The 25671-nt window shown below is 44.3% G+C and overlaps 1 protein-coding gene across 4 annotated transcripts in view; it reads left to right on the top strand.

Moving 5' to 3' along the window:
- Positions 1 to 25671, top strand: part of OGDH (oxoglutarate dehydrogenase) — a 68445-nt gene that overhangs the window by 1229 nt on the left and 41545 nt on the right. For all 4 annotated transcript variants that reach the window (XM_040259830.1, XM_040259828.1, XM_040259831.1 and 1 more), the window contains exon 2: positions 11787 to 12035. In XM_040259830.1, coding sequence (XP_040115764.1) covers positions 11814 to 12035 — 222 coding nt within the window. In that variant the 5' untranslated portion in view covers positions 11787 to 11813. The remainder of the gene's footprint in view (positions 1 to 11786; positions 12036 to 25671) is intronic.

Genomic DNA, 25671 nt, shown 5'->3' with positions numbered 1-25671 from the left:
AGACGAGAACTTGCTCTCTGCCCTTCACCCGTAACAGAGGAGAGCTGACTCAGACCTGAGGTGTGAACTCTGTTTTGTCCTGGGGTGTGTCTGCTTTGTTTTACCTGTACTTTGAAGCGGGGACTAGAGGCTGTCTCCCAGGTTTACTGTTCTGAGCAGCTTTAGGATAAATGGCCTGGATGAAGTCTTGCTTGCACTGTGACAAGAGGTGCAGTAGTCAAACTGCAGTTTTTTTGTGCAAGACCCTCACGGTCTGAAAATGTATAGTACTATTCTAGCTTTGCAAATTAGCTGATCTTAGAAAGTTGAAGAAAGATTAGAGTATCCTGGTAAAATTTTGAAGAGCATTTTCCACATTTCAAGTACTTTTTTTTTTCCTTTTAACAGCTTTATTGAGATATAATTCATATACCATACTGTTCACTCTTTCAAGTATACAATTCACTAATTTGTGGTGTATTCATAGTATGCAGCCATCTCCAAAATTTAGTTACTTTTAAAGACTAATTTTAATTTCAGAAATACATTAATTTCTATTGATTTCATTTCAATTTGAACACACAGCTTATTAAAAGTGCAATATTTACCATGCTGTATGTGTATCTTGCATAATATATATGCAAGATATATAGATGTAGATATATATATCAGATATATAGCAGGTCTGCTTTTAATTAGTCTTACTCCTTACTGCCCCATTTGAGAAAAGTACTGTACCATCTTCTTTAAAATTTTTAGATAGTTTTATTTTGGAATAATTGTACAATTATTAAGAAATTTATTCTAGAATTTTGTAATTTTGAGAAATTGTACATGCAAATCTATTATATGCAATTACAACAAATAGTACAGAGAGATCCCAGTGTCCCTTTACCCATTTTCTCAAATAACATTTTTACAAAAACTTCAGTACTATATCACAACCAGGTATTGACACTGATTAACAGTCAAGATAGAGAACCTTTCCGTCATGCCAGGGGTCCCTCCTGATATCTTGTTATGGCTGTACCCACTTCCATCCTGCCTGCAGTTCCTCAGCTCCTGGCAACCACTAATCTGTTTTCCATTTCTATAATTTTGACATGTCAGGAATGTTACATAACGAGAATCGTACAGTATGTAACCTTTTAGGGTTGGCTTTTTTCGCTAAGCGTGATTCTCTGAAAATGCATGCAGGTTGTTGCCTATATCAGTAGTTTTGTTTTTATGCTTTTGATGCTATTGATGTACCAGGCTATTGGTGTACCACAGTTGATTTAAGTCTCCAGTCATTGAAGGACATCTGGGTGGTTTCCATTCTTTGACTGTTAAGCTGTTATAAACATTTATATACAGGTTTTTTGGGGTTTCTTTTTCCTTCAAACTCCTGGTTTAATAAGGACTTTTTTATTCTGAGAAAAAAAAAAAAATAAAAGGTCCCAAACATCAGACTGTTCACAAAAATAACCCACGGTATCAACTTTAGAAAACAAATCTTAATATTACACCAGTTATTTTTCTAGAGGATGCGTTTGACATGCCAACTCTCATTCACAAAAGTACATTATTATGTTTGTGTTGAACAGCCCCACATAGCACTCTTACATGGAGTATATATACAGGTTTTTATGTGAACAGAAGTTTTCATTTCTCTGAGAAAAATTCCCAGGAGTGTAATCACCAGGTCATAGGGTGGTTTCATGTTCAGTTTTTTCTAAAGTAGACTTTTCTGTTACATTCTATTACAGACTTTTCTTTTACATTCCCACCAATAATGTGTTTGTGACCCACTTACTCCATATTCTTGATAGCATTTAATACCATTAAAAATTTTTTAGCCTAATAGATGTGTAGTGATTGTGGTTTTAATTTGCATTTCCCTCCTGGCTAGTGATACTGAATGTGTTTATTTGCCTCTTCAGTGAAATACCTATTCATATCTTTTGCCCATTTTGTAATTGGATCATTTGCAGTTTTTAATGTTTCATTTTGAGAATTTCTTAAGCATTCTAGTCCTTTGTTGGATATGTGGTTTGCAGATATTTTCTCCTGTCTGTAGCTTGTCTTCATCTTCTTAATGGGATCTTTTGGAGAGCAAAAACTTTTAAAATTTTGGTCAAGTCCTGTTTATGAACTTTGTCTTTTCTGGGTTGTGCTTTTAGTAGCAAGTTAAAGACCACCTCGCTCTCGTTTCTCTTACATATTTCTCTATAAGTTTTATAGTTTTGTGTTGTACATTTAAATTTATAATCCACTTCAAGTTGATTTCTATATAAGGTGTGAATTCTAGCTTGAGTGATTCCTTTCTTTTCTTTTCCGTTTATTCTCTCTCTCTTTTTTTCTTTTTCCTTCCACTATAGATATCCAACTAGCAGCATTTGTTGAGAAGACTGTTCTTCCTCCATTGAATTGCTTTTACATTTTTGCCAGATATCAGTTGGTTGTGCTTGTGCGGATCTGTTTTAGAGTTCTCTGTTGTGTTTCGTCAGTCTTTTTGTCTGTCTCACCATCAGTACCATACAATATGATTATTGAAGCTACATAATAAATTTTGAAATTAAGTAAATTGGTTCTTCCCAATACTGTTGTTTCAGCTAATCTAATTCCTTTGCCTTCACCTAGAAATTTTTTAGCATAATCTTACCTCTATCTACAGAAATTCTTACTGAGATTTTGATAGAAATTGTGCTAGAGTTGTGTAACAATTTTGGAGATAATCTTCCAGTCCATGAACAAGGTATGTCTCTCATTTATTTAGGTTTTTTTATTCATTGGTATTTTGTAGTTTTTAGCATACAAGCCTTGTACATGTTTTGTTAGACTTACACTGTTCCCTTTTTTAAAATTCTTTTTCATGTGTCCTTTGATAGTTTGTAGAGATATAGTTGGTTTTTATATATTTATCTTGTATCCTATGAATCCCTGCAAATTCACTTATTCTATAAATGTTTTTGTAGGTTCCTTAAAGTTTTGTACATAGATAATCGATTATGTGATCTGCAAATAGTAGTAGTTTTATTTCTTACTTTCTGATCTGTATGCCTTTTAGTTCCTTTTTTTGGCTTATTGCACTGGCTACTAGTATGTTGAATAGTAGGAATGGAAGTAGACATCCTTACATTGCTCCCAGTTTTTAAAAGATGCAGTCACTCTTTCACCATTAAGTAGTATGTATTAGCTGTAGGCTTTTGTGGAGGCTTACTATCAAGTTAAATTTCCCTTCTATTCCTAGTTTTCTGAGAGGTTTTATCATGGTGGTTGAATTTTGTCAAGTGCCTCATCTGCATCTGTTGATATGAGTATGCAGGTTTTCTTTTCAAGCCTGTCAGTGTGGTGGACTGCATTGGTTTTTGTTTGTTTTGTTTTTGGCATTGCTTCATGTGGATCTAAGTTTCCAACCAGGGATTGAACCCATGCCCCCAGCAGTGGGAGTAAAGAGTCCTAACCACTGGAATGCCAGGAAATTTCCTGGAGTCTGCTTTCTCAGGAGCTTTTAAATTACACAAATTTCTTGAATAGCTATTTCAAACTGGATAAGTTGTAGTAGTTTGTACTTTTGAAGTTTCTTGGCTTCCTTGCTGACCTCATATCCAGCTTTTCTGTTTCTTGTTGAAAGAGTTGAAGTTTCCAACTATAATTTAAATTAGTTGTTTTCTCCACTCACTTTTATTAGTTTGATTCACGTATTTTGCAGTTATGTTGTTTGGTACATACATATTTAAGACTGCTATATTTTCTTGGTAGATTAATCTTTTGTCATTAGTATCTCTGGTAATTTTCTTTGCTCTGATGTCTATTTTGTCTGATAATAGTGTTATTATTAGATGATGAAATAAATTCCTGCTTTCGTTTGCTTAGATACATAATTTTTCATCCTTTCACTTCCAGCCTTCCTGCATTGTACATTTGAAATTTCTTATATTATCAGATCCTGTTGTTTTATCCATTCTACCTGTCTCTAACTGGTGTATTTAGATCACTTACATTTAGTGTAATAATTGATGTGTCAGGAGTTATGTCTGCCATTTTATTCTTTATTTTCTTTTTTGTTTTTTGTTCCTCTGCTTTCTTTTTCTTGCCCCCTTGTGGGTTACTTGAACACATTTTTCTTTTCTTTTTTTTAACTTGAACGCATTTTTAAATTCCACTTTTAATTATATGTAGTGTTTTTTAGTGTATCTGTGTAGCTTTTTTAGTGGATTTTTAGGTATTGCATTGTATGTACATAATTTATCACAGTCTATTAGTGTCATCATTTTATCATTTTGAGTGAAATATGGAAACCGTATCTCTGTTTACATCACTTTATCCTACTCCACTTAAAATTGTCTTAAATAATTCCTCTACAGACACAGCATTAGAACCACATCAGATGTGTTGTAATTTTTGCTTCATCCATCACACATCATTTACAAGATTCTAGAGGAAAGGAAATTATATTTACCTATATTTTGTTTTTGTTCTTTCTTTCTTCATGATATTACAAGTTTCCCTTTTATCATTTACTTTCTGTTTACAGGATTTCATTTAGCCATTCATTTAAGATAAATCTGCCCACAGATTTTTTTTAGTTTTTCTTCATCTAAGATCTTTATTTCCTGCCTTTTTCCTGAAGGATGTTTTTGCTGGATATAGGGCTCTGGATTAACAATTATTTCCTTTCAGCACTTGAAAAGTATTGTGCCATTTTCTCTTGGCCTCCATAGTTTCTGGTGAGAAATATACTATTTCAGTTGTTTGTAGTTTTCAAAAGCTTATGATGTATCGTGGAATGTATTTCTTTGGGTTTAATTTGTTTGGGGTTCTCTCAGCTTATTGAATCTGTAAGTTTATGTCTTCTGCTAAATTTGGAAAGCTTTCAGCATTATTTTTTTGAATACGTTTTCAGCTTCCCCTTTCTGCTCCTCCTGAGATTCTGATGACATTTATATGCAGCATTAGGTCTTTTATTATAGTCCCATGTCCCTGAGGCCCTGGTTTCTTTCCCCCAGTCTATTTCCTCTTGTTCAGAATGGGAAATTCCTTTTGTTCATGTTTGTTCATGTTCATTGTTTCTTCTTTCTTTAGTTTAACTTATTTATCAGGTTTTTTATGCTAGTTATTGTAATTTTCAGATCTGAAGTTTCCATTTGGTTCATCTCTATATCTTCTCTTTCCTTACTGAGGCTATTTTCATTTGTTTCAAGCATGTTCATAGTTGCTTGTGGAAGCATATTGATGCTGGCTCTTCTATAACTTTGCCACATAATTCTAATGTGTGTCATCTTAGTGTTGGTGAGCACAACAGAACAGGCTTCTGACACTGCTGTGGGGATAGGAGGTGCTGCCTGGTGGTTACTGGGTGGAGGTGGAGGCTTCTCACCTGGCCTCCTTGGTATCTGTGGGTAGGGATTCCTTGTCACTGCTGTGTGGGTGTAATTTCTCAGTTAGACCTTTGTGATTCCACCTTGCCTGGGAAAGGAGATTCCACCCTGCCTTGTGCTGCTGGGCAGTAAAATCCAGGCTCCCTCCTGGCCTCTACTAATATTGCTGGGGGGAGGGGGTCATTGTCACTGGTGGGGATGAAAGTAGCTGATCTCCTCTGATACTACCAAGTGGAGTGGGAGCAGGCCACCATGTTTTGTGTGGGTTTGGTTGCAGTAGAGTGGTTATTGTCTGAACATTCTGTCCTGCTAGATTGCCCCATTCTCAGTCCACTGGCCTGAGAGGGAAGACTTACATTGCAGCTTTTTTTGAGTCTACAGTAGTTGGCATTTCTGGGTTGCCAACTTCTTCAGCACCTAGGCTGGAATATGTGAGGCAAAAAGAAAAGGAGAACTCAATTCTGAGTCTTCTGGGCCCCAAGGTCCCTTCCCAAGTCTGTCTCGTCTCCACCTTTCAGAATTGTGTGTTTTGTTTTGTTTTGTTTTGTTTTTAATGAAACATCTCTTATTTTTAGCTGCATGTAGTGGGAAACAGAAGTTCTGTATATACTTTTTAAGTTTTTAATAAATATTGACAACTGCCCTTGCTTTTCATAAAATTTTAATAATTTGTACTTTAACCAACACCTTTAAAAGATGCCAGCTTACCTATACTATGCACGACCACAGTCAGGGCACCTCTGGTAACAGTGTCAGTCTAGGGAAGGACAGCTCAGTCTTCAGGCCTGTGCACTGAAGCTTGTTTAGGGTTCCTGGTTCAGAGGTGGAAGTCTTTCCTAACAGTCTGGTCAGTTACCCACTCCAAGTTTACTTCTGTTTAGGTTTACCTTGGAAACTTCAGCTTTTTTAAGAGAAAGGATTAGCTGTAGGGTTGCTTTTCTTGTTTTTTGTTTGTTTATTTGGCTGGTTGGTTGGTTTTTTGTTTTTCTGGTAAATTGTCCTTTAGTCATAAAAGTACTTTTAAAGTGTGTAAAATTCTTTCATTTTTGAGAAAGCAGGACTGATTATTCCCTTCACTTTATGGCAGAGGAAACTGACCATGGATCAGGTGACACATTTAAGGCTGGCATAGTAAGGGCCATTCTGCTTTGCTTGCCCTGCAGGCTCAGCCACCACTTTCATCTAATGATGGCAGAATACCTTTGCAGTTTAAGAGTAACCTGTACTACCTCCCTCTCTCAGTTTATGTTTGATGAGGCATCACAGGTGAAAGATGTTGAATTCTCCTTAGATTCTCAGCCAGTGAAAGAGAATTGGTATTTGTGCTCTCTCTGTACCTAATGTCTTTGTATTACTGCTAAAGCTAGATTATTGGAGTAACAGCCGTGGGTATGTAGCAAGCATTGTTTTCTTGACTTGTTGTGAGAATCTTGAGTCTGAAACGCCCCCCGCCCCCCCAAAAAAACACCTTTCAAGGTAAGTTGTTCTTTTAAAATGGTTCTCAGGCAACATAGAGTGGTAACAACCATTTAACTATGCATGTGCTTTTCCCTCAGAGACTCATGTCCTGAGAAACTGTCCAAGCTGTTTTTACCTCTAATTATTCCTCTGCCTAGCCAGCATGACGGTCATAGATGTCAGAAGTCAGTTTATCTCCCCATCCTGTGAATGGGGAGGTGACCTTGGGTAAAGTGTGTGCTGCCTAACTGGGGAATGTTCAGGCGCAGATAAAGTTCTGTTTTATTTTCCTAAAGGCAGAGCACTCAACCCTTAAAAACAAATTTTGCTTTAGTTTTTGCTTTTTTTTAAATGTTATTTTTCTCAACTGTATAGATGTATATACTTGTGTCTTGAAATTAATGGTTACAAAGAGTGTCACTTTGTGTACTTTATTGATATTGACAGATTCATGTTTCTTCTTAGACTTTTTAAAAAACAACTTTATTGAGGGGTTTCCCTGGTGGTCCAGCAGTTGGGGCTCCACACTTCTATTGCATGGAGCTGGAGAGGGGCACCAGGTTCAATCCCTGGTCAGGGAACTAGGATCTCACATGCCATTCAGTGTAGCCAAAAAAAGAATCAATGAAGTTTAGGGTTGGGCATATTTGTTGACAAAGATTTAAAAAAAAAAAAACTTTATTGAGGTATAATTCATATACCATATAATTCACCCATTTAAACTGTACAGTTTAATGTCTTACAGTATACCATAAGGTCGTGAAGCCATCAGCATAATCTAGTTTTAGTATATTTTCATCCCCTCCTTCCCCCAAAAAACCCATACCTGGGCTTCCCTGGTGGCTCAGTGGTAAAAAATCCACCTGTCAATGCAGAAGGCCCATACCCATTAGTAGTCCTGTCTGATCCTTACTGCCCCCAACCCTGGGCTTTATGTCTGTATTGATTTGCTTGTTCTGAACATTTCATATATATGAAGTCATACAATATTGTGGGTTTTTTTGTGTGAATGACTGTTTTCACTTAATATATTCAAAAGTCATCTGTGTTGCAGGGTGTATAGGTATTTCATTTCTTTTTATTGCTTAGTCCTATTACATAGTATGGCTCTATCACATTCTGAGTTTTTCCACTTTTTGGCTAGTATGAATAATGTTGCAGTGAACATCTGTGTACAAGGGCTTGTGTGGACATATGTTTTTGTTTTTCTTGGTTGTATACCTAGGAGTGGAGCTGCTGAGCCACATGGTAATTCTATGTTTAACTTTTCAAGAAACTGTTTTCCAAAGTGGCTGGACCAGTTTACACTCCCACCTGGATTCTATGAGGGTTCTAATTCTTCGTGTTTTCTCCAACACTTGCTTATATTGATTATATCCAGTCTAGTGGGCCTGAAGTCCTATCTTGTTGTGGATTTGATTTGCAAATTTTTTTGCCCTATGACTATGATTTTGGGTATGCTTTAACATTCTTACTGATCGTTTGTGTGTCTTCTTTGGAAAAATGTCTATATGTATCCTTTGGCAGTTTTTTTATTGGGTTACTTTTCATTATAGTTATATTTACACTTTTGAGTCATGAGTTCTTTATATTCTGCATGCATGTACCTTATTAGCTGTATAATTTGCATGTATTCCTTTTTAGACTGCCTTTTTTGATGGTGTCCTTTGAAGCACTAAGCACTTCCCTTCTGTCTCAGCTGGTAGAGAATCTGCCTGCAATGCGGGAGACCTGTGTTCGATCCCTGAGTTGGGAATATGTCCTGGAGAAGGAAAAGGCTACCCACTCCACTATTTGGCCTGGAGAATTCCATGGACTGTATAGTCCATGGGGTCACAAAGAGTTGTACATGACGGAGTGACTTTCACTTTGAAGCACTGAAGTTTTTATTTTGATGAAGTCCAATTTGTCGTTGTTGTTTGTACTTTTGGTGTCCTAAGACACATTGTTTGACTCAAGGTTCTGAAGATTTACTCCATTTTGGAAGTTAGAGTCTCACAGTGTCAGCTCTTGCATGTAGGTCTTTGATCCATTTTGAGTTAATTTTGTGTACAGTGTAAGACAGGGGTCCAAAATCATTTTTTCACATGTGGATTTCCAGTTGCCCTGGCACCATCTGTTGAAAAGACTGTTCTTTCCCCACTAAGAATATTTGGCACCCCTATCAAAGTAGAAATATTGTTCTCAACCACAAGTCAGAAGAACACTTGGGCTTTTTTAACAACCCAAAGCTTTCATGAAAGTGTTTGAACGGTTCAGCATTCCTACCAGAAATGAACTATTCTTAATGTTGACTCTGGAATTGGAAAGATGGAATCTGAACCTTCCAGAATCTGAAATGTATACCTGATGTCTGCTCTGTGGGTCTCTCAGATTGCGGATAGGGAACAGCTGTTCCTGGTCATCCTGGGGTGGAGGCAGGGGGATGTTGAGCTGTCTGCTGAAGGCAAAGTTTTCCTATGACTCATATGAGTCATCTTAAGGGAAGTTTGAAGATTGTTAGTAATTGTGCTGGGCAGCACTGAGCTGTTTGTCAGATTTTATGACTGTAGATAACTTGGTAACGTGGTTTGTTTACTGTATCATATTGGAAGGACTGCTTTAGGAAGAAGAGATGAACAGTTTTGTACTTGTCAGTGTGATGCCTGTTAATTGAGTATTGCAGCAACTGAATAATGACTGTTAATGGAGGTGATGATACTGCTGTGTTCTAGGAGAATACTCCAACTCAGAGTATTTCAAGCTGCCTAGATAATAATGACATTGGAGGAAAAAGATGAGTGTCGGCCTGAGTTGGTTTTTTTTTTAATTAATGTGGAAAGCAATGGTAACGGTATTTTTGCCATCAGTGTCTTTGATAGCTTTTTGTCTGCCTTAAACTTAATAGCTGAGAAAATTGGAATAGAGTTGGCAGTAAGAAGAACTACTGAAGTTACTTAAGGTTTTTTTTAAAAAAGGAGTTAAGATAGCATCCTAAAGATTGCATTTAATTTTTAAGGGGAAGTTTTTGTTCGTTGTTTAGCTTTTAAATTCTGCTTTTGCTGACCTGTCTTTTCCAAGCAGCCAAACAGGCCAGTGTCCTTTATGCATATCCTGATCATATTTGGGTCAAGAGAAGGGGTTCTTACAAACAGTGTAGAGGATAGTTTATGTAATATTTATTTCTGGGTAATTCTCAGCCTCTCTCAGAGCTTGGATTTCCTTCAGGCAGGAGTGGAGGTGGGGTGTGATTCCCACTTTACAGCCAGGGCACTTGCTTTAAGGCCAGCTGTTTGTTAGACCATCAGTCATCACTTCCCAGGCAGAGGGCTATGGTGAGCCTCACTTCTGCCCAGCGGCTCCCCTCCTCTTCCCCAGCCTCTTTTGCTAGGACTGGAAGAGACCGCTGGGCAGCTGGGATTTTTGTGGGAAGAGAAGCAGCGCAGTGTCCTTGTCCCCTTCCAGAGGCATCTGAATGCTTACACATGATAGGAAGTGGTTCAAGACCCTCTGCTCCAGCTGCTTAGTCACTTCATTCGTGTCCAACTCTGTGCGACCCTATGGACTGTAGCCCCTCCAGGCTCCTCTGCCCATGGGGATTCTCCAGGAAGAATACTGGAGTGGGTTCCATGTCCTCCTCCAGGGGATCTTCCCAACCCAGACAGTCTAAACTCTTTCATGGTCTAGTGGGTGCATTAGCTGCTTTTGTAAAGTGGATAGTGAAGTTAAAGTTATATATTAGATTTAGTAAAATTACAACCATCAAACTCAAGATCCATTCAACCTTGGGGAAAATGTAAACAAACTCAGAAAGGTGACCTATAAACCAGAAGAGCTAAGGCCTGCCTCGAGGGAGTTGGTGGGTTCGGAAGAGTCCTAACAGGTCAAGCTGCTGAGTGTAGAGTAGTGCGAGGTAGGTAGACTCTTCTGTGGTCGTTGCGTCCATGCCTTTGTCTTGCAGAGCCCCCTGCCTCCCTTGTTGGCCCTCTCCTGGCTCCAGTTTTAGGAAACGTGACTGTCCAGCTAGTCCATTCCTCCTGCCAGCCAAGACAGTTCTTGCTCCTCCCCTGTGTTCTTCAGACTTTTCCATCTGTCTGATCTTTCTTCCTACTGATTCTTAAAATCTCTGCCTTCCCCTCCTCTTCAGAGCGAAGTCCTCCCTATTGTCTGTGCCCTTCCCCAAACTTTCCTGGCTGCTGGAAAGGCACACTTAGGAGAAGTGGATTCTCCCAGGGAGTTTTGTTGGTATTTTCTGTGTCTCTCAGGTGCTCAGTGCTTTTGCTGTAATTATTTTTAATATATTTTTTTCTTCTGCTCAAAGATAAATTATTTGAGGGTGAGCAAAATATTTTCCCAGTGTCTCTGTGTTCTCCAGAATACCAAGAGTCCATCAGGGCTCGGTAATCTCCGGATAGATTAGAAAGTATTTCTCCTTTTGCAGTTAATACTAACCTAATCCTTAATTCATCCTGGTTGCCTTTTCCTATAGTTGTTTTACACAACATATAAACTTGCATGTGCTTAGTCATGTCTTAATTCTTTGCAACCCGCATGGACTGTAGGGATCTACCAGTCTCCTCTGTCCATGGGATTTCCCAGGCAAAAATACTAGAGTGGGTTGCCATTTCCTACTCCAGGGGATCTTCCTGACTCCAGGATCAAATCTGCATCTCCTACATTGCAGGCGGATTCTTTACTGCTGAGCCATCAGGGAAGCACCCCGTCATGATATATCATAGCCCTCAAACTAGATCAAAAGTTGCAAATGAAGACCATGACCTCTGCAGCTGTGCTCTTGCCTCCCCATATTGAGTGCAGGCCCTGTATGTAGAAGGTTGGTCCACTTGACTGCTTCATGCTCTGCCATGCTCTCTGAAGCAGAACACGCAGCCACACATGCATTTACAGACGCTTTCTCCTCCAGCCAGAGTCTGAGAGGTTTTCCCCCCAGTAGCCTTGTCTGCTAAAATGCACTTTCTAACTTCTCTTTCCTTTTTTTTGGTGCAGACAGTCGTGAGAGACTTCAGGACAAGAATGTTTCACTTAAGGACTTGTGCTGCTAAGTTGAGGCCATTAACGGCTTCCCAGACTGTGAAGACATTTTCACAAAACAGACCAGCAGCAGCTAGGACGTTTGGGCAGATACGGTGCTATACTGCCCCCGTTGCTGCAGAACCTTTCCTCAGCGGGACTAGTTCGAACTATGTGGAGGAAATGTACTATGCTTGGTTGGAAAACCCCAAAAGTGTACACAAGGTAAGGCTCAAAGGAGCAGGTGTCTTCGTGTTTGGAGTCTTGGCTGGTGGTGGCTGGCCGTCCAGGTAAGTGCATGTGTTCTGAGGACCCTCAAGAAGGAAGTTAGGCAGGCGGCTAGAAGCCCCACCGACTCGAGTTCTTTGCATCAGCCCAACTCAACCGTCAGCCCAGGCCCAGCAGGAACCACCTTCTCTGGAGGGGCATTTCCCTCTCTCCATGTGCAGCGCGCTCAAGGCCTTGCTCCATGGAACAGCCAACATGTTAAACCCCCACGGAGGTGACGAAGCACTTGCACCACTCCCAGGACATCACCAAGGCTGCTGCAGGATGGCGGAAGCACACGGAAGGAGGGACCTTCAGGAAGCTCGTCCATCCCACTGTCCTCGGAACACCTGAAAACCATCTCATGAGATTTCTCTACAAATGACATTTTAGATCGGCATGTTTATGTTCCTCTCCTGTATTTAAAAGTAAATTCTGTGAAGGCGGCTTCTAATTTCTCTGTGTTGACCTATGAGGCTGTTCCTTAGAACCTCTCCCTTCATGTGTTTACTTGATACAGAGCATGCTTGGTGGCAGAACTTCTTCAGAGCCTTTTGGCCAGTGATATTTATGAGTTTTGATAACTGTTTCTTGGCTTTCGGGTCAGGCAGCTGGCCCAGTGCAGGTGCTGGAGGGTAGGTCCCCAAGCTGCTTAGCTCCTTGTGGCCCATTTGCAGGGTGTGGGAAGATCTGAGGAGACCGTATATGCAAGGTGCTCAGGGTCTACACAGAGGAAGTGCCCATCAGAGGCTGGCTGCCATCTCTGTTGATCGGGCCTCTTCCTTCTTTGTGAGTTTTAGGGACTTGTCTTCAGAAAGCAGCCTGCTTCTGTCAGGCCTTTGAGTATAATCTTTACCCTTTACCCTGCAATGTTAGTGACATTTAGGATTGGATATGTTTGTGTGACTGCAGGAGCCCCCAGCCCTGTTTTATCAGGAATGCCACCTCTTGGTCTGAACCTCCTTGCCTGGCAAAAGAGGACATCTAGCCAGGTCTTTCCCTTCCCTGTTTTCATGGCAACGTGGAAGCTGCATTGCTCCATGAGCAAGATGAAACCTGGTTTCCTACAGGAGGAGATCTGGGGTGTGTCTCCCAAGACGGTAGACAAGTGGACTACCCAGAAAGAAGTGCCCGATAAAACTGGCCCTGCCGGTGATGGCAGATATTAGCAGTTTCTGAGGACAGTTGCTGCAAGGTTCTCTTTCAAATAAACTTAGCCCAGAGGTTTTAGAATCAGACTTTCATCTCGTGCCCAGGCTGTCCCTCACCTTCCTTTTCTCAGATATAACCTCTTTGTAGAACCAAACAAGTTTTCTTAAGTTCTATTCAGCTTAGAGGGGAATAGCACTGGAATGAGCTCTTACGAGATAATATGGATCTAGGCTTGGGGGTGTCCAAGTATGGATGCCCTGCGTCAAGGGAATGGGTTGCAGTGAAGAAGCACACCACTCTGCTGTGTAGAGCTCTGAAAAGTGGAGCTGAAACCATCATCGTGACTGTCACCATTATTAGTATTTGTATTAATATCATTATTGTTATTATTGCTTAATTTTTTTTTTTTAAGATTTACTCTTTAGAGGAGTTTTAGGTTTACAGCAAAATTTGGGGGTAGGTACAGAGATTTGCCATGTACTCACTCCTTGCCCCTATACATGGAACCTCCCACACCATCAACATTCCCCACCAGACTTAACGTTTGTTAAGAGTTGATGAGCCTGCACTGACATGTCATCATCACCGAAAGCCCATAGTCTACATTAGGGTTCACTCTTGGTGGTATGCATTTGTGGCTTTGAACAAATATGTAATGACATGTATCACCATTACAATATATCATACAGAGTATTTTCACCACCCTAAAAATGCTCTTTGCTCCACTAATTCTTTTTTTTTCCCCCCTACCAATTCTTGAAAAGTATTTTTATCACATAGCATCAAGAAAGGTAGCATGTGATGACTGGGAAGCACCTGGGGGCTCTCAGGCCAGGTGGAATGGTCACGGAGTCCATCTGTCCTGAGAGAGGACAGCACAGTGAGGGGACTACTGACAAAACTGAGGCAGCCTCCTGAGGAAGAGTCTAGAGCGAGGGTTGGTTCCCTGGGCTCCACGAGACTCTTCAAGGGTGTGGGGAAAGGATCTCCAAAAAGGACTTTGTAGTTTAATAAGAGAATACATGCAGGTTGGCATCTTTGGGCCAGATTTCATCTGCTGATTTCTGTTGTCAGGTTCTCCAGGGGACTCAGTGTATCCCTAGAGGGAGAGGGGCAGGATGGTGTAAATCAGTGGACATTCACAGTGGCAGTGCCCCTTCTTGGGCTTCCCAGCAAAGTGGACTTAATCACCTCTCCACATTGAATTAGGCCCAGTAACTGATGTGTGCTTACTTTTTGATGGAGACGTTCCAGAGCTTTGCTCAGATTTTCAGAGGCATCTATGACACACAAAAGATCTTGGAAATTGTTGACTTTGTTAAAAATGCTTTATTTTGGTCTGTGTTAGAAAAAAATAGGGAGATACAAAGAAAATTAGCTTTTAAGATTTGGATTGCTCATCTTTCTGACCTCTCATTTCTGCGTCAGATAGAGGCTATCAGACTCCCTGCCTGAGAGCTGGTTCAGTTGCTGTGCTCTTCCCTCCATTTGCAGAGGGCTCACGGGGAGCTGCTAGGACTGGACTTTTTTCAGCAGAAACAGAACACATTTAGCATCTCTGCCTCTCTGCTCGCCTGTTATTTCTTAAACTTTTTATGACCTTTTCAAACATGTAGTAGGAGTGTCAACTGCAAATTTGCACTTGCTGTCTACCTTTCCAAAGATCAAATTATGAGCCTTTGCAGCCGCTAACCTTCAACACCGCTTGAAAGGAATTCAAGGAGGAGGTCAGAAAGCAGGCGCTCTGGGCTCCGGAAAAAACTGGCAGGACAGGTCTTCAGGTAGTTAGATTATTTTCCAGGGAAGATTTTATGAACCCAGTTCTTTGATCTCCTCATATCTAGAAAAGCAGTAAATTCCTTCATAGTGATATCTCCTTGTGACTAGCAGTAACCTTCACAAGATTAGATCAGCCTTTTGCAAAAAATAAGTGCTTGGTTGCATATACTCTCCCTTCACCAAAATTGCAAATATACTGACCACCCCCCAACCCCCTTGGAGGAGTTTCTCAGAGCCATATGAAATGCTGACTCCCTGGCTCTAGTCCTCATTTTGCTCCAAATAAAATGTAACTCGTAACTCTAACATTGTGCTTTTTCCCCCCAGTTAACAGGAGTGTAAAATAAACCTCCACGAGGAGACCCAGTGCCCAACTTCAGTAGCTCTCAACAGTTTGCCAGTCCTTAAAAATCTATTCCTTCCCTACTTATTTTTCTGTTTGTTGGTTTGTTTTGTAAAATACTTCCCAATTGTGTTTATTAAGGGAAATCTCAAACCATTATTCTTTCTGTCGTAAATGTACCTGAGTGACTCTAACAAGGGAATGGTTTCTTAACCATACCTAACAAAACTAGCAAGGTAATTCTCTAATACTGTAGTCTGATTCCCAGTCTGTATTTCATTTTTGACTTTATAATTTACTTTATAGTTTTGTCATATCCCTATTTTTAAAGAAGACTTTTGTTTCTAGATATCTAATTATGAAATTTCTGTTTGTAGTAATCAAGCAGTTCAGGGGTGCAAAGCCCCCAGGCACTCCCTGCACCTCTGCGCCCGGTTACCTGATCGGCCCTGGATCTGCCTTTGTACTCTTGTCTTCCTATCCTTTGGTGTGGTCTTTTCCTGGACAGCCATCTCCTCCCCATCGTCTTCTCCAGTCCAGCCTCTGCGCTTCAGTATTAAACACCTTGTCAAGTGCAGCTCACTACATGACCCTTTTAGGAACCTTCAGCCAGGCTTGGTCTGTTAGCATCCAAAGCCCCCACTCATTAAGGTCTTGGCCGTGTTGGGGATAAGTCAGATTGTGACATCTTATTTTTAATTACATCTAAAATACAGAGTCAAAGCCATATTGTCCTTGTTAGTGTTTTAGACAAACAGGTAATTGAGAGCTGCTGAACCCTCAGAGGACCCCACCCACAGGCATCATGTGGTATCAGCCCTGCCTGGGAGGACCCAGGCTCAAGCCCTGTGCCTTCTCCTCCCCGTGGTGCCCTCCCTGCCCCTTCTGATTGTGCCGGCACGTTGTCCTTTGTTCATTAGAGCTTGCTTCCCCTGCCTGGCCTTCTGAGTGACCTCTGCCCACTTCCTGAAAGCCTGTCTTCCTCCTCTGCTAACTGAGTCTAGTTCCTCTCCTGCCTTTTGCCAGCCTGCTGCCGAGTGTAATAACAGCTCTCTTGTCAAGCATGGTCACAACAGGACCTCTGTAAGGACTCGAGGTGCGAATTCCAGACTCCCGGTCCCACCTCTTTGAGCTTTGCCACGCCGCCCTTCAGGCCCACGCTGTTCTCCTTCTTTCTTCCCGGCTTATGAAACACAATCCTGTAATTTTCTGTAATTGAACCAGACAAGCAAAGCAGAAACAGATATGCGTTGTCCCCAGTAGGCGGTGACACCATTCCTTTTCATCCTGCCGCTTGAAACTGCCTTGGCTGCACTTTAAAAACAGCCATGGTGCACTCTAGTTCTCTGCTGGCCTTGAAGGAAAACATGCACATGGTATGCTTAATGGGCTTTCAGTGAGCAAGGCTGTTCAATTGCATTTGGAAGTTTCTCTATACTGAGCTTCCTACATCAGGAGGAATCTCAACCCTGGTGACTTTTTGTGTTAAATCAACTTAGCCACTAAGAATATCTTCCCTAATTCCAGTATGGTATTTTACTCTTAAAGGATTTGTGTTTATGTGATCAGGGAAATAAAATTTGCACCTTTGAAAGGTGTAGGGGTCATGAAGCAGCGCCTTCACTTTACATGTGTGGCAGTTCGCAGCTCGTGACAGTGTTTTTTGGAGGACTGAGTTGCTGTCAGGAGGTGTGAGCATTCAGGGCCCTCTAGCTCGCAGGCCTGTAAAAATTCTGTAAGCAAAGCACAGTTAGAGCACAGGGTAAATCCCACCGGCTTCTGAAGGGAAGCACCAGTCATACTGAACTTTGAAGGGTAAGGAAGGGGCCTGACCAAGGACAGTGTGCCTGTGCCCAGGAAAGGCACTGCAGAGGGACAGAGGGTCGGGGGGCACTCTGAGCACTGGAGAGGGTCCTGCGGGGCTCGGTGCCTGGAGCCAAAGGCAGCATGTGAAAACCAAAAGTTTGAGCTGCGACATGCGTTGAGAGGCTCCAGGGGTCAAGCAGAGGACTGTTTGCTTATTTTGTGAAGCACTGTGGGGGCATGGACCCCTCGGCAGTTGGAAGAAGGTGAGGGCATCGGGCACTGACAGAGCTGAGCCTGTGGCGAGAAGAGGGCAGACTTGGAATAAAAGCATGCTGCATCTTTGGGAGCATGCCTTTTTAATGGTTACCCTTTTGTACTGTATGCTAAGCAAAAATAGTAGGTTTTTAAATGTCAGTGATAACTGCAGAGAGGGGTCCAGAGTGACCGCAAGGGGAAGGAGAACATCAGAAGCAAGAAAGGAGCGTCATCCTTAGGGCTGGGTCTGCTCTTGAGAAGGGAGCGGCGAGCTCCACCCCAGCCACTCTCCCAGCGCCTCCTTTCTGAGGAAGGAAGGAAGGAAACATTGTCAGAGGGAGGGATCCTTTGGGGATTTTCCCAGAAAGGAGCTGTGGTGGTTGGTGATCAACATCAGCTCAGAGCCTCTAGGCCACTGGCTCTTCCTGTTCCATCTGTGTCAGGCCCCACTGAGGGTCTGCCAGGCTCTGGGTTCTGTCTGCGAGCAGGTTGTAAGTTTAGGGCCTTCTCTCTAAGTGGTCACGGCTCTCAGACACACAGTTCTCCCTGGGCCCGAGGCGAGGCTTGGCTTGGCTGGCCTGGGTCCTCCAGGTCGGGTGCCCACTAGGCTCATGGGGGATCAGATGCACGTGTGGTCCTACATGGCTGCCCTTGGAAGTTGTAACACTGAGTTGACAGAACGCACTGTTGGCTGCAGACAGCCAGGCAGAGGGCATGGGCTCTCACTTGTTGAGGAATCCCAGGAAAACTGCTCATGAGAGTGGTCACAGATGTCCTGCATATAATATTTTCCTGCAATAAAAATCTGGTTCCTGTGAGTGTTCATGAAATAAATAACCCCAAAAGCTAACAACTCAGAACACCACCAGCAAAGTCTTTCTCTTCGTTCCCAGCTCCCTTGCAGCTGTGGTTCAGCTAGGCTGCAGCCCCACAAAGGACCTCCTCACATCTGGTGTTTGGTGCTAGCTATTTGCCAGGCCCTGCCGTCATCCAGGGACCTGAGTGACCGCGTCACAAGGCCTCAGCGTATCTCTGAGAGGAGAGGGGAGGGGAGGAGAGCCTCCTGGCCTTGGATGCCCCACCCAGAAGTTACACACTGCCACTCCCACCCATGGCTGAGGTCAAAACAAATCTCAGGTCAGTCCCCGGGGACATGCCTCCAATGAAGGAGCCTCACAACCACTGCAGGGGGCCTTTGTGTGGACCCGGGAGGACGTGTGGCCACTGGGCAGCTTACCACAGTGCTTTCTATAATGATATGATGGGGCCACCACCCTTAGTCTGGGGCGGAAACTCAGGAAGCATCATTCCCCTATCAGCAGTTAGGGCTAAGCCAGGACGGCTTTTCTTTGCTAATCCTGTGTGTTTATTGACATTTTACCCACACAGGATACAAAGAGAAGGTATTAGAACTTGTCTGGAGATGTTCTCTCGCCTGTGTAACACTGTGGTTTTAAAAAAAACACGGCGTTGCTCTAGTCAAGCACAGTTCACTTGGCTTCTGTGGTTGAGGAATCCCCAAGCAGAGCCCCTGGTTTTAACTATAGAAATAGTTCTGTGGTGACAGGTCTGGCAGGCCCAGATCCTGGTTCCTCCTAGACATGGTGGTAGGCAATGAGCTGGGTCGGGGCATGGCTCTGCCTGTCCTCAGCTGGGGATGGTTTGAACAAGGCCCTGCCTTGGTTGGAGGGGTCTGAAGCCCAGCATTGTGCATGGCTTTCAAGACTGCTTAGCTCTGAAGCACAAACCTTTGGTGAAGGTCCTGTGGCTGTCCACCAAGGGCCTCCTCTTCCCCTCACCCTGGGCATTGTCTCATCAGGACATTAGGACAGTCACACGTGGTGTTTTCAGAAAAGGCATGGAGCCCAGCAGTTAGCACAGATGGTGCACACCAAGAGGGTGGTAGACACTGCCCAGTGCAGAGACATGAATCATTTGGCTGCAAACAATAGCTGGGCTGGTGTGCACAGAAAGCTGGGTGCTTAGGAATTAATGTACACTTTCTAAGCTGGAGGAGCCCTGTGTGGGGTGATGAGGGAGACAGCCTCGGAGAGGTGCCCACTCTCTCCAGGGCACTGGGATCGTTGAGGAGCCATATCTGTTGGCCAGCAAGTCATGGGTGACCGTCTGTGGCTCCAGGAGCCACTCAGTTCAGTTCAGTCACTCATTCGTGTCGCAACTCTGTGACCCCATGGACTGCAGCACACCAGGCTTCCCTGTCCATCACCAACCCCCAGAGCTTACTCAAACTCATGTCCATCAAGTCAGTAATGCCATCCAACCATCTCCTCCTCTGTCATCCCCTTCTTCTGCCTTCAATCTTTCCCAGCATCAGGGTCTTTTCCAGTGAGTCAGGTCTTCGCATCAGGTGGCCAAAGTATTGGAGCCACTGCCTGTCCATTTATTTGACTGAATTAGCCTGAACCCGCCAAACCCTTGTTTGGCCATGCATGAGTTTTCCCTGGTCACTTGTTCCCCTGAATCTCATGTTTGTGGCAGTTAAAAAGCATTGTCAGCATCAGAACACAGTGAAACGGTTGTTTGTGACAGTGCTGGGGTCTGACGTCCAGACCTGGCAGTCATTCATTTATCAGTTGTGATGGCCTTTGAGCCTGGGGTTTGGTCGATCCAAGAGGTGGCCAGAAGCTCCTGCACCCACTGCCCTGGGGCGGTTTTACGTCAGGGTCCTTGGCAGAGAGCCCAGCACAGGGTGGTGGCGGCTATTAGGTGACATCATGTTCCGTACCAGGGTGCCTAGCGCAGGTGGGTGAGGATTGTTCCGTAGTGAGGGAGGGGACGGCAGGAGTGGCATCAGAAGGGGACTTTGGACAAGAGAAAGCAGTCTGGTAGGTCCAGAATGCGGAGTCACAGAATTGAGCAGCTAGAAGAAGCATTAGTAACACGGGTTAAGCTTTGATCATCAGTTTCTTGAACAAATATGAGTATACCTGCAGGTGCTTTTTTTTAGGGTGTAAAACACTACACAAATACAGGGCTGTCCTCCGAAGTAGTCTGTGCTCCGTACTTTTATAGGCAAGCAGTCAGGCACGGACAACTGAAGTGACTTGTACCCTCGCCCAGCCTGCAGGGGCAGGACTGAGGCTCCCAGTCCCCCATGAGTGGGCAGGCAGCAGGCAGGCCCCCTCTGGTGGGCTCAACGTGTGTGTGGCCCTGTGAGGTCACACACTCACGCTGGCCCACATATCTGACACACGTGGGAAGGCCTTTGAGGTGGGGGAAAGGGCCCGTGGTAGTGTGTTTGCGACCCCTCCGAAACCAAACCCTTCGTGAACAAGTCTCTATTGTGACCTTCACAGTCAGGAGCTTGACCCCGAGGCTCTTGCAATCTGCTGACAATCCACAGGGCAAAGTCTGCTTGCCCCACTGAACCGCTCCCGCGCGTGTCCCCTGGTCAGCACTGCCACCCTCACTGCGGTCAGCACCTTGTCTGAGATGAGGACTCTGGCCGCGCCATGTCCTGAGAGCTGCCGCCACGCCCAGCACCGCACCTGATACCCCGCTGAGCACAGCACTTAGCGTTACACCTGACACCATACCTAGTACCTCTCCAGTGTGCCGGGCATCCCAGGTAACTGCATCTGAAACCGCCCCAGCACCACAGCTGACACCCCCAGCACCATTTTTGATACCCCACTGAGCACAGCTCCTTGCATCACACCAGCCCTGCCAGTGCGCCTGACGTTGCATCTGATACCACACCTACCAGGACGTGAAGGGGCCTGGTCCTGTCTGACCTTAACTCGGCAGGATTTTGAGCACCTCCTACGTGCCAGGCGCTGGACCAACTTCCTTCGTTAGAGAAGTGTTTGGAGCTTTGACAAGCTCCACCTAATAGGGGAGAAGAGGACTGGTGACTTCAGGGGAAACCCATGAGGCCTGTGTAAGAAGTCTGGGAGGTTTTATGGAGCAGTATAAAACCTGCTCCATAAACCTGGAGTGAGGGCTTTTGAAAACAAAGCTTCATGTACTCCAATTAAATGCCTTTAGTTATCTAAAAGTAAACATAAGAATTCTGATTTCATTTCAACCAGAATGTTATCCTTATTTGTACTTGAAATCTATCATGTTTTGGTTTAAGTTGTTTCAGCAACAAGTTGGTGGCTTTGAACCCACTCACGGGAGGTGGGTGGCCAGCCCCACAGCTCCTCTGAGGGCCAGGACTGCTCACCTCCATGGTGTCAAGGCTGTGAAGCTCTAGGTGCAGGGGGCACGTGGGGCCACACAAGCATCCTCTTCTTGAAGCTTTTTCTTCATTTGGGAAGAGGACCCCACTGACCCGTCACTTCAGCCTTGTGGTCACCTGTCTCTTCATTTGGGAAGAGGCCCCCCACTGACCTGTCACTTCAGCCTCGTGGTCACCTGTTTCTTCATTTGGAAAGGGGCCTCGCACTAACCCATCACTTCAGCCTCATGGTCACCTGTCTGTGCAGCAGGTCTGCAGACACTTGGTTCTGGCAGGAGAGAAGCTGGCTGCTGCCAGGGAGAGAGAACTGGCACACAGGTAAATAAAGTGTCAAGCTGAGGTGTGTACACATGAAGGCTGTGATTATCCAAAGGGAAGTCCTCTCCAGATAGTGACAAAGCCACGTATCACATCTTGGGCATCACATCTCGGAGATGAGTGTCCTGGGCAGCAGGGGTGGGGGTGGGCTGGGGTGTGCAGACGACTGACCGAATGCAGAAGCCAGGTCAGGTGTGGGGGAGGTGGGTAGAAGGGGCACCTTGGGGAACAGTGCAGCAGGGAGAGGAAGCGTGGCTCAGAGTCCCAAGGCTGGTGAAATCTGCAAGCCAAAAAATGACCTTCACTGTCACAGCCTTTTTTTTTTAATTGGAGTATAATTGCTTTATAATGTTTCACAGCCTTTTTAAAATCAGCTTTTTTTGAGGTCTAACTTCATTAAACTTTACCTGCTTTAAGTTGTAATGCAAAGGTTTTGCAAACTGTGTGCAACCAACAATTTTCTGTCACCAAGTGATCAGATCTGGTGAAGGGGGCTTGCTGGTTGTTGGGGTGGCCTCCTTGGCTGGACAGTCACCTGAGTGCAGGTGCCCGCCCCTCCTGCCTGGAACTCGTAGGGGAGGGCCTGGCCAAGCTGCAGGGGAGCAGAACTGCGCACCAGCTGCTGTGTGCTGGTGGTGCGGGCGGTGGGGGTGAATTACAGGAAAGGAGGACGCTGCATTCCTGGCATATTCTTTCCCAATGGTTCCCAGCTCTCTGCAATACCGGTATGAACCAGTTTTTTCTGACTGCCTCCAGCTTGAGCAGAATTTCCGTCGTTGTTGTCCTCAGCCAATTGAAAATCACCTGGAGTTTTATCCCAAGCACAAAAGAAGGTCAGAGAGAGGAGGCCCGATAACTGCGATTTCCCCCCTCCACCTCCCTGGTCCTGGACTGGAAGGTCCAACAGCCTTTGTCTGCCTGGCCTGTGCCCTCCGGGTGTCAGCCCTAGAAATTCTTTGATTTTGTTGTTTGCTGGATTTGGCAAGGAAGGGTAAGCCAGCCTGAGAGATGCTGTTTATCCTTGGGTTGCCCTGCTCTGACTCACTTAACCTGATCAGCATCTCTGCCTGGTGGCCGCTCTGTGTCAGTTGTGCCTGCCTGCACCTTTCCCAGGAGGGTGTGGTTGGCATGCCAGGTACTCAGATCATCAGTGTGATAACTTGCCCCCCCACCCCACCCCTTGCAGCTGCCACCACTGTTCTTGTTAGTCAAAGCTGATTTTTCTGAAGAGAGAGAACTTGTGGTTTTTGCTGTGCCTTTTGGCTCTGGATCTTTCAGCAGCTGGTGCCCCTCAGGATGAGGGGTCAGCGTGCAGCCAGGGGACCCTCTCTATCCAAGGTCGTCTTGTTGGGCAATTGCCGCTGCATTTCAGACACGTCTTCATATATTCTGTGAGGCAGAAGATGGTGTTTAAGGCTTGAAGAAAGTGTGCTGCTCTCCAGAGGCTCCTTGGTTTCAGGGTCATGCCCTGCCCTCAAGGGCACGGCCCTACCCCCGCTTAGAGCCCCAGGGTGTATGTCCACAGCAGGACTTAGTGTGGACACAGGTAAGGGTAAGGATTCCAGTGCCAGAACCAGCTGGGGGCAAAGTAGAAACTAGATTGGGTTTTACAAAGCTATTGGTTCTTGGCGTGCAAGGCTGGGCTGACTCTTGCCCTATTGCCTGCTATGTCAGCAGGGCTCCTTGTAGTCCAGGCCCTCAGTTACTGGAGGCATAGGTGGGAGCCAGAGAGATCCCTGGGCCAGAGCTGCCCCCAGAGTGCGTGGAGCTTGCATGGCCTGCTGTTGAAGCTCCACAAAGTTAGAAATGTTGAGGGGTGTCCAGCATGTCTCCTCCTTAGGCCCTCATAAGGAACTAAGTGGATGCCGAGCTCGGGGCAGGCTTACCTTGCCCTAGGCTGCTGATCCTGAGACATCCTCTCTTTTTTTCTCTCATAGGAGTAAGTCAGTTGCTTTCTCTGGTGGACATACTGCTTTTACACCTGTTAGAGACCTCAGAGGGAGAGATTGGTCTTGGGGTTCCATGCCCCAGATGAAGAATGTCCTTGGTTGTCAGGTTGCATGATGTGAGGTTCTCTACAGTCAGTGTTACGGCTGGTGCCACAAGAGAACCCCAGATCTCCCTTCTACCATCAACTGACAAACTAAAAAGTAGCCAGAATGGTAAAAACAATAAAACTTTGAATAGTGAGATTTGGTAAAGCATTTTAAAATTGTTACTGAGAAAGAATTCACATAAAAAGTATACAGTTCTGGTTTTTCATGTATTTACCATGTTGTAGAATCGTCTCCCTAATAGTTGGATTTTTTTTTTAATTTTTCTGAATACAAAAGGAATATGTTCTTATTGTAGAATGATATACATGTTCTGGAGCACTCCCCTCAGAAACACTTTTAGTGAGAGGCCAGGCTGCCCTGTGTGATGTTCCAGGCCTGTGCCCATCCCAAGAGGGTTGTGACTGGTGGTGACATGCAGCCGTCTCTTGGACCATCCAAGTCATCTGTCTACGCGTCATAAAGAACCTGCCTGAAAAAGCCAGACCTTCAGGACCAATTTCCAGGTTTCTGCCCAGACACAGACCCATTTGGTACCTGTGCAAGCTCCCAGACAAGTTCATCTGAACAACATCTTGGTCTCACTCACTAGGAAGGTGCACACAAATCTAGTGAAGTTTCTCCTCTCCAGATTTTTCAAGGAGTCTCACCAGAGTTCACTGACAGAAGAATCTTAGAAACTGGAAAAACACATGGCAGAGAAGAAAGTGTTTGCACATTTCTAAACTGCTGCTTGTCATTTAGTCGCTAAATTGTGTCTGACTCTTTGCGACCCCATGGACTGCAGCCCACCAGGCTTCTCCATCCATGGGATCTTCCAGGCAGGAATATTGGAGTGGGTTGCCATTTCCTTCTCCAGGGTCTAAACTTTAGCTTGAGTTTTACTATATATTTTTTGCAATGAAGTTTTATTAAACCTTAGTTTTTCTGACCTCTACATTTTTTTTAAAAACCTCACATCTTCATCTGAGATAAACTATTACAGTTCACAGTATCTGTGCAAATTATAAATTGAGTCAGGGAGTTCCCTGGCATTCCAGTAGTTAGGACCCCGAACTTCCACTGCAGGGGGCACAGTTTCAATCCCTGGTCAGGAACTGAGATCCCACAAGCCACACAACATGGACCAAAAAAAAAAAAAAAAAGGAAACTGAAGCCTGTAGTATTATCAGTTGCTACCAGTAATATGAACTGCCTACCAGATTGTGTAGGCATTGTGAATGCCGTTAGTCTTTATTTTTAAAAAACTATGAAGAATAGAGATTTTTTTCCTGTTTGTCCTCATCTTACAGATGAAAAAAAAAACTGAGCACATAAATTTAGGTTATTAGCCAAGATCTCAGAGCTCAGAATTAAGATTCTGCCCCTGACAACACAACCTGAGCTCTTAACTCCCGAGCAACCTCCTTAAGTACAGAAATGGCTATTTCTCTAGAGGTCAGTGAGGGGCCCTTGCGGCTTCACACATTCTGTGAAGTGCTGATTCTGTTCTGTGTTCAGGGAGTGAGCATGAGCAGGTAGGCCTGGGTCCTGAAGGCTGTGCCAAGCCCTTGGGGTCTAGAAAGCAGCCCTAAATACTTTCTGTCCCCCTCAGGAGGTTCAGTGGGGGTTTGAGGATCTGGGGCAGTTGTAGCCCTTCAGGCAGGAGTGCCAAGAGCATTGGTCTGCTAGATTGCCAGGAGG

Source organism: Oryx dammah, unplaced genomic scaffold, assembly GCF_014754425.2.
Source record: "Oryx dammah isolate SB20612 unplaced genomic scaffold, SCBI_Odam_1.1 HiC_scaffold_18, whole genome shotgun sequence".
NCBI lineage: Eukaryota > Metazoa > Chordata > Mammalia > Artiodactyla > Bovidae > Oryx > Oryx dammah.
Note: the sequence above shows the minus strand (reverse complement) of the source record. Positions and strands in the feature narration are given on the sequence as shown.